Source organism: Hyaena hyaena, unplaced genomic scaffold, assembly GCF_003009895.1.
Source record: "Hyaena hyaena isolate Hyena2069 unplaced genomic scaffold, ASM300989v1 scaffold_2568, whole genome shotgun sequence".
Classification (NCBI taxonomy): domain Eukaryota; kingdom Metazoa; phylum Chordata; class Mammalia; order Carnivora; family Hyaenidae; genus Hyaena; species Hyaena hyaena.
The window spans coordinates 8,564-22,704 of record NW_024083207.1 but is presented as its reverse complement, the minus strand read 5'-3'; the positions used below and the strand labels follow the sequence as shown (position 1 = coordinate 22,704).

Below are 14,141 nucleotides of genomic sequence, written 5' to 3'. Positions count from 1 at the left end.
AAAGTCGGACGCTTAACCGACTCAGCCACCCAGGCGCCCCAAGACACTGGCTATCTTAAAGATGTCACTTTGCAGAAGCAATGTGTGCCGTTCCAACGCTACAATGGTGGAGTTGGTAGGTGTGCCCAGGCCAAACAGTGGGGCTGGACACAGGGTCGATGGCCCAAAAAGAGTGCTGAATTTTTACTGCACATGCTTAAAACTGCAGAGAGTAATGCTGAACTTAAGGGTTTAGATGTAGATTCTCTGGTCATTGAGCACATCCAGGTGAACAGAGCCCCCAAGATGCGGCATAGAACTTACAGTGCTCATGGTCGGATTCACCCATACATGAGCTCTCCCTGCCACATTGAGATGATCCTCACTGACAAAGAGTACATTGTTCCTAAGCCAGAAGAGGAAGTTGCACAGAAGAAAAAGATATTCCAGAAGAAACTGAAGAAACAAAAACTTATGGCCCGGGAGTAAATTCTGCATAAAATACATGCAAATAAAAGTAAAAACAGAATAAAAAAAAGTTTTAAAGAAGAACTACAAGGGGCAGTCCAGCCACAACATTGGCTGCAGTGGGTAAAATGTCCTTGGAGAGTCACTTGAAGTGGGACAAGCCCAGGTGAGTGCCCTCAGGCATTCTTAGTCAATAGCATCAGTACAGATAGGTTGAGACCTACACAAAGCATGCATTTTATCCCTAAAGCCACTCAACAGTGAACTCACAGTAAAGGTATTCAACAAACCTTCAACATTCACAGACATGTGGTATTATCTGAGCATTGGGATAGCCTCCAAGAACTTGACTCAAAAAGATTCATGCTTCTACCTCCCTCATCTACTATTGGCTCGCCTGCATTATAAGGTGATTTAATCACATAATGAAGCTATGTCGAGGAAGGGATCATTGCCTCTTTGTTAGAGTAGGCTTTTAGTGAGGCTTTTTCAGGATGCCTGGAGGCCAGCAAAGGGGGAGTTCTGGCCTGCTATCAGGAAAGTCAGAGGACTGTGCAGGCAGCACCCTAAAAGCAAAGCCACCAGAAGCTGGACCAAACCAGGCAGGTCCAAGACAAAGGCGGCCAGAAATCCTGACCCAGTAAGGGAGAAAAGGCATAAACCCCACTTTCAACAAAAAAAATCCCCTTCCCAAGTAATAAATATTCTACCCCCTAGTTGACAGCTGTCAAGAAAAGACAGAAAAACCAAACCAGGGATGTATAGCTCTCCCTTGAGTGTACCTGTCCCACATCTCCAGAGTATACACTCACTTTAATAAACCCTTTGCCTGCATCATCCAACTGTTTTGTCTAGTCTATCCTTAAATTCTTTCTTGCCACAGACCAAGAGCCTCCAGCAGAATCCAGAAGAATGGCTGGGTGGAAGCCTAAGTGTTGCCCAGCAACATCTTAACTACTTCTTCCTAGATAACGTAAGGATACAAGGGATGGGAGCTTAAATAGCACTATTTGTAAACTTCTGGATTCTGATGTGACCGTTCCTAGGCGTGATTCATCTTTCATTCCCCTGATATACCACCATGGCAGTGCTTCCTCTCAGTGGCAGCCTGACTAGAAGGTGGCTTAGAGAATTTAAACCTAATTTTTACTGAATGTTATAAAAGTGCCCTAGGGCCACTTCTACCAGCCCCTTCCAGAGGGAAGGTCTGGGTCTGGGTAGAAGATTTTACAAAGATTTTAGGGGCACCTGGATGGCTCAGGCACTGAGCATGTCCCTCTTGATGTCAGGCTCCCAAGTTTAAGGCCCATGTGAGGCATGGAGCCTACCTGGTTAAAAAATTAAAAACAAAACGTTTTTTTTTTAATTAGGGATTTTTTTTCCTACAGGGAAGACAAAAACCAATTTTGTCATAGCAAAAAGAGAACAGCAACCCTGGAACTTTAGGAGGAAATACTTTTGTCCCAGGGAGGTATGGAGGAAAGAGGGATGTTAACAATCTTTATCTTTCAGAACTTCCGTTTGAACCTTCCTCATGAAGGACATTGCCCCTAATGTAGCTCTCCTAAACTCTTGTAGGCAGCATGTAAAATTTAACTAACTACTGAGTCTGCCATCCCACAGCAGGCAGCTCTGGCCATGATCTGACTACTTTATTTAGCCTTATGGAGAAGTCCACTGGAAAAAAAAAAACAAAAACCAGGAGTGGTCCCAGTTCCCACACCATGCAAAACACCAGACAACACCTTCAGATGCCTCCCTCATCCCTGTGCTATAGCTGTCACTCATTCTTGAAGGTGGGCAGATATCACCTCACTGGTGAGATAGACGAGACAAATCAAAGAACTCTATTTAGTCCCTGAAACACAAGGAAAATATTAAAGTGTTTGAACTCAACTGGGAAACATAAGGCTTCCCAGCTAACTAGAAAATCAACCTATACTCTGATTTAAATGCCGTGTGAAAGGGCCTCAAAATGGTAAACAACATTTTTTGGGCATTATATGTACCTTGGAGGTGTAATTTTTGTGTATAACAGGAATAAACTGGCCTCCCTCCCCAAAACACTTTGATCTTAGGGATGATCATAGAGGTCTCCATGTGTTTAAGGAAACACAACTAGTAAACCATGTAGTCCACAAATGACTGCAGAGTTCTCTCCAAAATGAGGATACTCTCATTCATTTGGGGAAGATTTCCAGAAGCATAATTGACTTATCATTCCTGCACATGTTAATGGCAGCTTCCATGCAATGCTGATAATTTGTTCCAGCTCTTAGTTAGCCTGATCAATGACACCACCTAAGCGCCGGAAGACAAGAAAATCCACCAGCTGGATATGTTCCATGGGAGGGCCCAGAAGGCATCTCTTCACTCAACTGATAAAGAATGATTAGTGAAAGGTGACCCGGGCACCTCTGAGCAGCTCGGTAGCGGCTATCTTCTGGTAGACCTGGGCGGATGCTGCCATGGACCTGGATTCCTAGTCTCCCTAAATGAGACAGGATTCCAGAGTGGCAGGGACCACATGGAAGAATTTAACCATCAAAAGAAAAGCGTTTGTAATTAATATATCAGGAATCGAATTGGAATGTCAACCCAGTAAACTTTCAGACACAGGGGTCTATAATGATGTCTAATAACATATGAAATTCCTATGAGAGAGATAGATGGAAAGCAATCAGGGCACAGCTATATTTATGTGATCAAAAATCTGTAAAGAATGATACTAGCAGCCACAATGGAAAATGATGAGCTCTTACCTGCTCCTTCCTCAAATGATCCTCAGATCTTGGAGAAAGGGAAATATTCAGATCTTACCAGCGTTGTCAGATACCTGGTGTGAACTGCCATTAATAACAAGGGAGATGAACGTTATGGGGATCGTCCATGAGTGTGGGGGCATGTGGAGGCAAGATAGCAAACAGATTGCTGGCACAAGTCCTTCTCATAACCTATGCCATGCCTGTTGTCATTCTCTCAGTCCTTCACTGAAAAATGGACAGATGCACTTAGCAGCTGGCAGAATGCTTTCACTGGTGGGGTGATAGAGGGAATAAGGGTCACTATAGCAGCAAAGGCCAAGAGAAAGCCCTTCAGATAGCCTCCTCCACCAACATAGGAGCAATATGCAGCTAAGGCAATAGCAGAGATCACGCTACTCACTAGTTATGGCAGTTGCTTGTTCTGTGACTCCCTCAGGTCATCCTTCAGAGGAGTAGTCCACTACCAGGAGCATGGATGAGTGGCAGTCTCCGCTTATCTTACCTTAGCAGCTATGAGAAATTAACCCCAGGCCACATTTGCCCTGGGAAGCTCTAGCCAAAGTTTGAGTGTGGTGGCACTGAGCAGGGCCACTGCTGCCCAACATAGGAGGCTGTCAAGGGTCACTCTGGCTCAAGGGCTCCCCATGGGGAGCCTGGATGAACCTGATTCACACCAACTCTGATGCCTGAGGCTCTTCCAATGTGATTCATGCTTTTTCTCCCTCCTTCCACAGAAGAAGTATTACAGCCTAAAGCCTCTCTGGGTCTACTCTTACTCCACGTCCTTTGTCCTTAGAGACGTTTCCTTCAATAGCCCTCCTGAAGGTCAAGACATCTGTCTTGACATCTGCTTCTCCAAAGACAGTGGTGCTGACTGTGATCTGACAAAATAGCGAGATGGGCTTGGGGACATGCTCAGTCAACACTCTAACACTCTTGGCAAGGAGGACTCTATCCTGAGAGGAGTGTAAAGAAACAAAGATAATTCCTAGGACGAGGTGGCAGGTAGCCCGATGCTGAGGAATTTACCAATGGTGGCCCAGGAAACGGTCCTGATGGAGGGCAACCCTCCCTCCTGTGCAACGATTTAGGCATTTGGACCATATGGGAGCCACAGTGTCTCCCAGGATGGCCGAGTTGGCAGGTTTTGACTAAGTTGTGTTGCTACCTTAGAAAAGGTCATGAGAATGAGAGGAACTATCCTAGTTCACAAAACGTTGAAGGCCATGTGTGAATGCCAGAAGGCTGTTTGGGTTGCTTACCAAAGGGCCCTTCTCTCCTGGCGTGGAAGGGGAGTCATAGCTGAGGAGCAATCTCAGGATCAGGTAAGGTTCCAACAGCTCCAGGGACTTTTCCATGGTCATCCAGAGCAAGCGTGTGATGCTGGGGAAACTCAGGAGCTTGAAACATGACGTGGTGACATCTGGGTGGATAGCCCTGAAAAGATGGGCTCAGCACAACCATATGAGTGCCCGGAGCTTGTCCCGCCACAGGAGACTGTCCCCGCTTCTCATCCTGGATGCCCCCGCTTCCACATGGGCTGCTGTGCCACACCGAGCATAACCCAGCTGGACAAGCCACGCTATGAGAGGAATGAGACTCCACCGAAGCAGCTGCAAGAATCACCCTGGCAAGGACACCATCCCAGGGGTTGGGGCTCACACGCGCTTCTACGGGGACTCTCAGAAGCAGGGAGAGAGCCACCACCCATCCTGAGCAAAGTGGAAATGCTTAGTCTTCCATGCAAGTAGGCAGAACAAGGCTGAGAGAAGTAGGCATGCTACACTGCATATATCACGGGAGGCCAGAGGACCCAGTGGAATGCACTGGGAAAGACACAGACACCAGATCGGTGGTTGCCAGAGGAAGGGGTGGAGGGCACAGCAAAATGGGAGAAGGAGGTCAAAGGTACAATTTTCCAGTCATACAGTAAATAAGCCCCGGGGGAGTAGCGTATAGCATGATGACTATAGTAAATAAACTGTATCGTAGATTTGAAAGTGGCTAAGAGAGTAGATCTTAAAAGTTCCCATCACAAGGAAAAACTTTTGTGTAACTATGTACGGTGACAGATGCTCTCTGGACTTAACTGTGGTGAGCGTTTTGCCATCTACACCGATATTGAGCTGCCACACTGTACACTTGAAACTGATATCATGCTTCATGTCGATTAGATCCCAGTTAAAGGAAGAGACACGAACTGTGCAGGTGGGAGGAGAAGCATCACCTCTCAGGAGTTCAGCCGTGCCTCTCTTCCACGGCCCAGTTTGATGACAAGACAGATTGGGCCAGATCAGTGTTTGGTAACAGCTCTAGCGGTAATGAGGTCCCTGGAAGTAACAGAGGCCAGGTAGTTGCTCTTCACAGGCCGAAGCTAGGGAGCCACAATTACCCTAAAGTCTGTCAAGGTTGGAGAGGCAGCTAAGGGGAGTTACCTCTAGGGACTTTGGAGGAGGTAGGAAGCACAGCATCTCTGGTGGCAAACATGAGGAGTCACCAAAGAGGGTGCTGCCTAACCTCTGCGATGGGAAGAAGGTAAAATTGGCGGAGCAGGAGGCTGAGAATCGTTGCCCCAGTAAAAAGTCATGATCCTTGTACAGTTCCTGGAACAAAGCTGATTTTCAGTGGGAGTAGCTGTTGATTGAGGAGATTGCGGGGTTCCCAGGAGGAAGGACCTATCAATATCATGACACATAGATAATGTAATGACCCTCCCAGTCCTTCCCCCACAAACCCTGTAGCCATTTTCCTGAGAGTCTGGCTCCTCATGTGATGGTGTTAGAATAAAGACACAATGCCGATCTCATTATACTGGAATACCTCAGGTTTAGCATAGCCCAAGAGTAATCATGAGAATAATGGGAATAAATGCACGTATTAAGTGCTTAACATGTTCCAGCCCCTTCTTAGGTGCTTTCTTTTGATCATTATAAAACGCTAGCAAAGTGCATTTCATCTCCCAATGGAACGTGGACCTTGAAACTGTCACAGCCTAAGACTGTCCATGAGCACATATTTTGCAGGTGGTAGATCTGTCGACACTCATGTGCCCTGACAGAAAACGTCTCATCTTCCCACCATATCTCCCACTTGTTTCTTGAAATGCTATTTGTTTGGGGTGACTGTGTGGCTCAATTGGTTCAGCATCTGTCTTCATCTCAGGTCATGATCTCACAGTTCATGGTTTTGAGCCCTGCGTTGGGCTCTGTGCTGACAATTGAGATCTGTGTCTCCCTCTCTCTCTGCTCCTCCCCCCCTCAAATAATGAAACTTTAAAAATATTTAAAAATAAATAAATAAATGCTATTGGTTTAACAGTAGCGATAAAATGAACAAATAGCAATAGTCTAGAATATAATCAATTGGGGAACAGTCCAATAACTTGTTAAAAACCAGTGCATAACAGAGCAAACAAGATTTGCTACACTGGCATCTATAAAATGTTAGAATCATCATATTAAAAGTGTACTGGTCCTCTTGTTAATGAATCTACTATCATCTCTAAGAATAGTAAGAATATGACTAGACAGGAAATGTTAAATAAATTTAAACACACAGAACTTTTTTTGAATTGCCAAGTCATTTTATTTTCGGATGACAGTTTCAGAATAGCTATAAGATAATGTAATTATGGATTATCGATCATTTCTCATTGCATAGCATTGTCTTATTCTTCATTTGGTACATTTCAGTTACTGCTTGTGCTTGGGGAGTTTTGACTGTCTTCTTTTGGTATTTCTTTTAAGTGAGTAAAGGCACCAATGATGATTGAAGTCAGAAAAAGAATTGAGCGAATCATTAGAAGAAATATTGCCTTGTTTACATTAACAAGTATTTTGGCTGTAATACCTACTTCTCTGTCAGGTGGGGGACCACTATCTATACTACCACCTGATCCTTTCTCCTCACACGATGGTGGTTTCCAACCTTTCATACAGTGACAGTGTTTCTTGTTGTTACACACCCCTCTGAAATTGCAAGTCCTGACATCACAGTCAAAACCCATGTCTTCATAAAAAGTACAATTTTGTTTCAAACAGTATCTTCCTGGGCCACATGTTGCACCATCCACCACAAGCCCCATTTCTGGCACATCTGTCCCATGGTGTGCATCGTATCCAAAGCATGTTTCTTGTTTACCACCTGGTATTATTATATGACGAAATGTAGTGTGCTCACCTCCACCAGGTATTTCATGGACATTACTACAGTGCAGCATTCCACAAAGAACATCATCTTCTTCACATTTAGCAGGTTTTCCTCCTCCTTGTAACACCCTCACTCCACAGTTTCCAAATCGGTCACCTAGTATATTCAGTTTTTCATAGCATGTTGGTGAAGCATCTTTAATTTGGTAGCCAAAAAGGGCTTGACACTGCATATCACGGTCACTACAGTTTCCTCTCACACAAACAGCTAATGCTGAACATGGGGTTCCATCCTGGGTGTACATGTCATTTGGACAATTATGCGTTTTCCCATCACAGTATTCTGGTAGATCACAAATACCAAGTATGTCTCTGCAAATCTTTCCAGGTTGAGCAAATTTGCAGTTAACACAGCAGGGCCCTTCACTGCAGTCACTGCCTCGGGAAAGGATACAATTGGTCTTACAACACTTATTCTTAGAACACTGTTTTAAGGAGCCGCAATCACAATTTTCATTCCGATCTACAATTAGGTCACCACAACGAGCAGCTACATAAGGAAAATTTTGGTATGGTTGATTTGGTATGCTCAGACAAGGGTCCCAAATAGAAATCCGGTGGTGCAGTGCCTCATAAGAACAGTTGCTCATCATATCCAATAAGTCAGGCTCAGGAGCCATGACACAACGTTCTCTTCGGAAGCAATGACAACCGGGTACATCATGTGTGAGGCCTAAATTATGACCTACTGCATGTGCTGAAATAGCTGCAGCTAAAAATAAGTGATAATTTGCTACATATACATAGCTTGCTCCCCAATTGGGGTTGCATATTCCATTTTGGTGGCCATAATATAAGGCCCCAGAGAGTCTATGTCCTGTAAGAAGTATTGATGTATCATGAGGAATATCGTCAAAGAAACCGTAGTATTTCCACAAACCAAATTCAGTTATAGCTGCTGCAGCTGTTGGGAAACTATAAAAATTAATCGGATCCATTCCATCCCATATACACAAAAGACGGACATTGACATCTAGGAGAGTTGGTTTATAAATGGTATGTAATATATTGTTCAAAATCACTACATTCTCTGTTATACGAGTGTAATTACTGTTCCGTGCAGTTAATGAGCTAGAAACTGTGTAGTGAATTTTTAAATATTTCTTATGTGGCCACCACAAATAAACGGGGGCTGCTCTAGGAGCTCCAGAAAGGATTGCCTCTTCATACACCTGATTTGTATATTGCTCTTCAATCTTACACCTTCGAGACTCTGACGGTCTTCCTTCTGACACAAGCAAAGAGACTACATGCTCGAATCTGGAAGAAGCCTCCAGCGGTTTTATTTCATAAGTGAAGTCATCTACCTGCAGCATGCCACGCAGGCCCCCGTAGCAGGTGTCCAGCGTGCCCATGGACCCAGGAACCCCTTCCAGGTAGCTGTAGTAGTAACAGTCTCGAGGGACAAATGGATAGTCCTTCTGCATGGCACCTTGATCGTTGTTGGTGATGACAGGAAAATGTGTGGGCAGCAAGCTCTTCTTGACTTTCATGTGAACCACATGTCTTTGGCCTCTGAAGTGGATCTTATAGGAAAGCTGGCCTTGCCTCTCAGCTCCACTCACCCTGTGAGACACCTTCCTGGGGATCACAACTTCAGAGGAAGTGAAGCGCCATCCTGGGAGGTCACGGGAGCAACAGACCGGGGACACGAGTAGCCAGAGCAGAGGCAGCCAGAGATCACCTGTCAAGTGGGCCTGGGCCCAGGCAGGCCCCATGAGTGAGTGAGCCTGTGGCCACAGAGGATGCAGTCAGGTGGGAGGCAGGCAAGATGATTGCTGAAACGGCAGCTTTCCTAGCAGTGGAGTCCTGAGGGGATCAGAGAGAGACTGGGGGCTTGGCACAGGCCAGAGAGGTGGAGGAGGGAGGGGAACCTATTACATAATAATGGTGTGCTCATTAAGGGGGGGCTGTGCTCAGTGAGCTGACTGTCTTAGCACAGAGGACCTAGAGGAGTGGGAAAATGGGAGGAATTGGGAACCACAGTGTGTATATCTGGGCTGAAAGTTCCCATGGTCTCTTGGAGAAGTCACAGGGGAAGAATAAGGGCATTTGCATTTGGTGGAATGTTAAGTGAGTGAAGGACTTTTCTTTCTCAAACCTAAATGGCATAAGGGATCAACATGTCATTAAAACAGAGGATGGAGGCTCAGTTGGTTAAGTGTCTGACTTTGGCTCAGGCCATGATCTTGAGGTTCGTGAGTGTGAGCCCCGCATCAAGCTATCTGCTGTCAGCACAGAGTCTGCTTGGATTGTCTGTCACCCTCTCCTTCTGTCCCTCCCCTGCTTGCCCTCTATCTCTCAGAAATAAATAAACATTTTAAAAAATTAAAGAAAAGGAAACAGTGGATGAACTGGAGAGTGGAAGCTTCTTAAAAGATTTTTGAGGGGAGAATTAGATTCTCTCATACTTCATAACAATTGAATCCACTTGGGGGTGACTGATGGCAAGAAAGAGTAAATAGAGGTCACCAGTAGAAAAATTAGTGTGTATGATAATAGTTTCTTATAAAATTAAACTTCTATCCACCCAGTGTCCCAGAAATTCTGTTCCTAGGAAATTCCCCATAGACTTTATGTGAATGTTCAGAGCAGTGCTATTCATGAAATTTATTCAACAAACTGTAAATAAGCAGCCAGCCCTTAATAGCTAAATGAATGAAGAAACTGGCTTATTCATTTAGTGGAATAATCCCTCATAAATCAGAACTCACTTTTGATCCATGTAAGAACATGGGTTTATCTCACAGGTATTATGATGACAGAAAGAATCAAACCAAAGGAACTTAATATGTGATTTAATTTGATGAATTGTAGAATTGTCCAGAATAGGCCATAGTTCATGGGAGTAGAATTTAGATGAGTACTTTCCTGATGTGTCAATGGAGGAATGGAGGGAATTTTATGGAGTGATAGGAAACTTCTATATCTTCATTGAAGTGTGCTATAGATTGAATTTTGTAGATGTGCAAAATTCATAGGTTGAAATCCTGAGCCCCAACGTGATGGTATTAAGGAGGTGGGGCCTTTGGAAGGTGATTAGGTCATGATGGTGGAGCCCTCATGAATGGGATTAGTGTCTTTATATCAGAGACGCCTGAGAGCTCTCTCATCCCTTCTGCTGTGTGGCTTCACAGCCAAGATATGCCATCTATGAAGCAAGAAGCCATTCTCACCAGACAAGAGACGTGTGGTTGACTTGATCTTGGACTTCGTATCTCCACAAGTGTGAAAAATAAAGGTCTCTTGTTTATAAGACACATCGTCTATGGTATTTTGTTATAGTGGCCTTAACAGAATATGACATAAAATTGGTACCAGGAATGGCATGTTGCTGTCATAAATACTATAAATTGTGAGCATGTCTCTGAAAGTACATAGTGGTAGAGGTTGAAAGAGTTTTGAGGTGCAAACCAGAAAGCCTACAGAACTGGGAACAGATTGTTAAGGGTGATTTCAGGAAGAGCCTAGCAAGAAAAGAGAAGAGCTGCAGAGAAAGCTTTAGTCTTAGAAAATACATAAGTACTCCTGAACAAAGTTTAGCAGGAATCTGGACAATAAAGGCCGTCCTCATGAGGTCTGAGACAGAAGTGAGGAGTATGTTAGTAGACTCTAGAAGAAAGGCTGTCCCTGTTACAAGGTAGCAAAGAATTTGGCTGGATTGGGTTTGTGTCCTAGTGTTTTCCACAAGCTAAACCTTGTGGTAACTGCATATCTACTGGATGCAGTAGAAGCAGAATCGACCTGGATGAACCAGACCAGTGCTGCCACTAGTTCAAAGGCACCCAGAGGTCTTGCATTTCCTGAGTTAATTCTTGGGCTATTCTTTTTTTTCCTTCCTTTTCTCCTTCTTATCTCCTCCTTCTTCTAGTCTGGTTATTCTGGTTGTTGGTTTGCTTTATTCTCTTTATACCTGTTCTATATCAACTTCTTTATTTTACTCTCTCTCTCTCTCTCTCTCTCTCTGGATTAAGCCATATAGTTTCTCTGCCTGGTCAATTTTCTTTTCTTTTCTTTGCCCCCGCCCCTGTAGGTTCTCTCTTTGTATGGGATAAGGCCTTTTCCATCAAGAACACCCCTACCCTGTTGTTTTGCTGTAGCTGGTGGGGTTTTTTTTTCTGTTTGTTTGTTATCTTTTCCAGGGCTTCTTCAATGAACAAATCAAAGCACACATGGTGGAGTGTCTAAAACATCATTATGAGTAGGGAGATAAAGTAACTAAAGTCACAACAACAGAGAGCAAGTAACACTATCCAAAACACACCTCCTGAAGGGCCAGGCCTTGGACAGTATATGACCTTCTTTAATATAGTTGTGCTCACAGGTGCAGGACACATAACAAGCTTTTAAAACATATAAGGGACAGAAAACTAGCCAAAGTGATGACATGGAAGAATTCTCCTTAAAAGAAATTCCAGGAAGAAATGACAGCTACAGAATTGATCAAAACAGAATAAACAACATAAGTGAATAAGAATTTAGAATAATAGTCATAAGAGTAATCACTGGGCTTGAAAAAAGCATAGAAGACAGCAGAGAATCTATTGCTGCAGAGATCAAGGAACTAAACAATAGTCATGATGAATTTTAAAATGCTGTAAATTAGGTGCAAAATAAACTAGTTGTTGACAGCAAGGATGGAAGAGGCAGAGGGGAGAATAAGTGAAACAGAAGATAAAATTACGGAAAAAGATGAAGCTGAGAGAAAGAGAGACAAAAAAATTCTGACCACAAGGAGACACTTAGAAAACTAAGTGATTCAATGAAACATAATAATATCCGTATCATAGGAGTTCCAGAAGAAAAGAGAGAAAGGGGCAGAGGTGTATTTGAATAAATCATAGTTGAGAACTTCCCCAATGTGGGGAAGAAACAGACATTGAAATCCAGGAGGCACAGAGAACTCCCTTTAGATGTAACTTGAATTGATCTTCATATCATAGTGAAACTGGCAAAATGCAAAGATAAAGAGAGAATTCTGAAAACAGCTAAGAACAAACAGGCCTTAACCTACAAGAGTAGACACATAAGGGTAGTAGCAGACCTATCTACTGAAACTTGGCAGACCAGAAGGCAGTGGCAGGAAATTTTTAATGTGTTGAAGAGGAAAAATATGCAGCTAAGAATCCTTTATCCAGCAAGCCTGTCATTCAGAATAGAAGGAGAGATAAAGGTTTTCCCAGACAAACAAAAACTGAAGGAGTCCATCACTAAATGTCAGAGGCTGGCCCCGGCAGGGTCCAGGGGTCCCTGAAGGATGGACATTGTCAACGAGGGAGGGATGAGAGAGGCCCGAGAGTCTTTCTAGTCACCAGGCAGGCCTCTCTGCTCTGACTGGGGCTCAACTTTATTTTATAATTAAGTGTTTGGGGAGACAGCACAGAAGTGGCATTTGCTTTAGACAATGATTTCTGATAACATACTTCTTTGATATGTAAGAATTTCCCAGAACATAGATTTGTAGAAGACTTCTGCATAACCTTTATCAATAGTGATTGAGGTAGGGGATTTAGATGCTTATCCTATGGGGAAGGTATCTTTAGCATCCAAGACAAAGTTTTTAGCATAAAAAGGGTGAAGTCACTTCTTTGTGAGCAGGGGTCAATAGCTTGTTTAAGGAGTGTTAAGAGAAACAGGTCTTTCAGGAAACACCTTTGCTCCCATAATCACAAAAGAAGAAGTTCCTCAACAGGTTCCTTCACAGGCTGCAATCAGCATATTCAAGGCCAGAATAAGTCACTGCCTTGAGGGGCCAGTGCTCCAAGCAGAAACAATTGGATGGGGGTGGATATCTGTCCTTAACTCTAAATTAGGCTCTTTGTCTCAGGGCCAGACTCAACTGTAACTCTTGTGTTCTTAGCCCCCTGTATTATGTAAGTCTTGGATCTGCAAGGCCCGTAGGAAGAGCCTTTTGACAATCATCCACAATGCTTTCATCTGAAGTCTCTTTTGAAATGGCAGGAATATGCTTTTCCTTATGAGCAATCTGTGTGGGGAATATCGATCTGATCTGGTGATACTGTGAGATCTGGTCAATACCAGTAGCCTCATTTCCAACATGAGCCAGTAGTAGCAGAAGGAGATACCAGTTTTTGTTTCTCATGGCAGGAGCTGTGCAAACGCTGCCATTTCATTGCTCTGTCATCCAGTGAGGGCAGTGCGGCCCCCAGCAACTAAACCAGCCTTACAAGAGATCCTAAGGGAGACTCTATGAGTGGAATGTTGCAAAGATTACAAAGGGCCAGAGACCTCACTAGAAGCATGAAACCTACAGATAACACAATAACTCTAAATCCATATCTTTCAATAATAACATGAATTTAAGTGGATTAAATGCTCCAATCAAAGACAGGGTATCAGAATGAATTAAAAAAAAAAAAAGGACCCATCTATTTGCTGTCTTTAAGAGACCCATTTTAGATCTGAGAATACCTTCAGATTGAAAGTGAGGGGATGGAGAACCATCTATCATGCTATTGTAAGTAAAAAAAAACAACAACAAAAAACTGCAGTAGCCATACTTATATCAGACAAACTAGATTTTAAACCAAAGGCTGTAACACGAGATGAAGAAGGGCATCATATCATAATTATCATCAAGAAGAGCTAACAATTATAAATGTTTATGCACCCAGGGCACCTGGATGAATCAGTTTGTTAAACGGCCAACTTTGGTTCAGGTCATGATCTCACAGTTTGTGAGTTTGAGCCCTGCATCGGC

The 14,141-nt window shown here is 43.6% G+C and overlaps 2 protein-coding genes across 2 annotated transcripts; one reads left to right on the top strand and one right to left on the bottom strand.

Moving 5' to 3' along the window:
• Nucleotides 1-43: 43 nt before the first annotated feature.
• On the top strand, nucleotides 44-501 carry LOC120227607 (60S ribosomal protein L17-like; the record flags this gene model as incomplete). The annotated part of the gene is made up of 1 exon (XM_039225686.1): nucleotides 44-501. A coding segment is annotated over one exon (425 nt), but the record flags the coding sequence as incomplete, so codon positions are not given.
• Nucleotides 502-5,450: 4,949 nt separating this feature from the next.
• Nucleotides 5,451-9,216, bottom strand: LOC120227606 (disintegrin and metalloproteinase domain-containing protein 20-like). Its single transcript, XM_039225685.1, has 2 exons — nucleotides 7,392-9,216; nucleotides 5,451-5,542 (listed from the first exon to the last, which is right to left on the bottom strand). The coding sequence occupies exons 1-2, from the start codon at nucleotides 9,136-9,138 to the stop codon at nucleotides 5,451-5,453; spliced, it is 1,839 nt and encodes a 612-aa protein (XP_039081616.1). The 5' UTR covers nucleotides 9,139-9,216.
• Between the last annotated feature and the right edge of the window lie 4,925 nt (nucleotides 9,217-14,141).

Excerpts from the sequence above, each read along its gene's own strand:
- LOC120227606 (XM_039225685.1), bottom strand. The coding sequence starts at position 9,138 with ATGGGGCCTGCCTGGGCCCAGGCCCACTTGACAGGTGATCTCTGGCTG. Across the intron at positions 5,543-7,391 it reads CCATGAAATACCTGGTGGAG|GGACCTCATTACCGCTAGAG; the intron begins GTGAGCACACTA and ends TGTTACTTCCAG.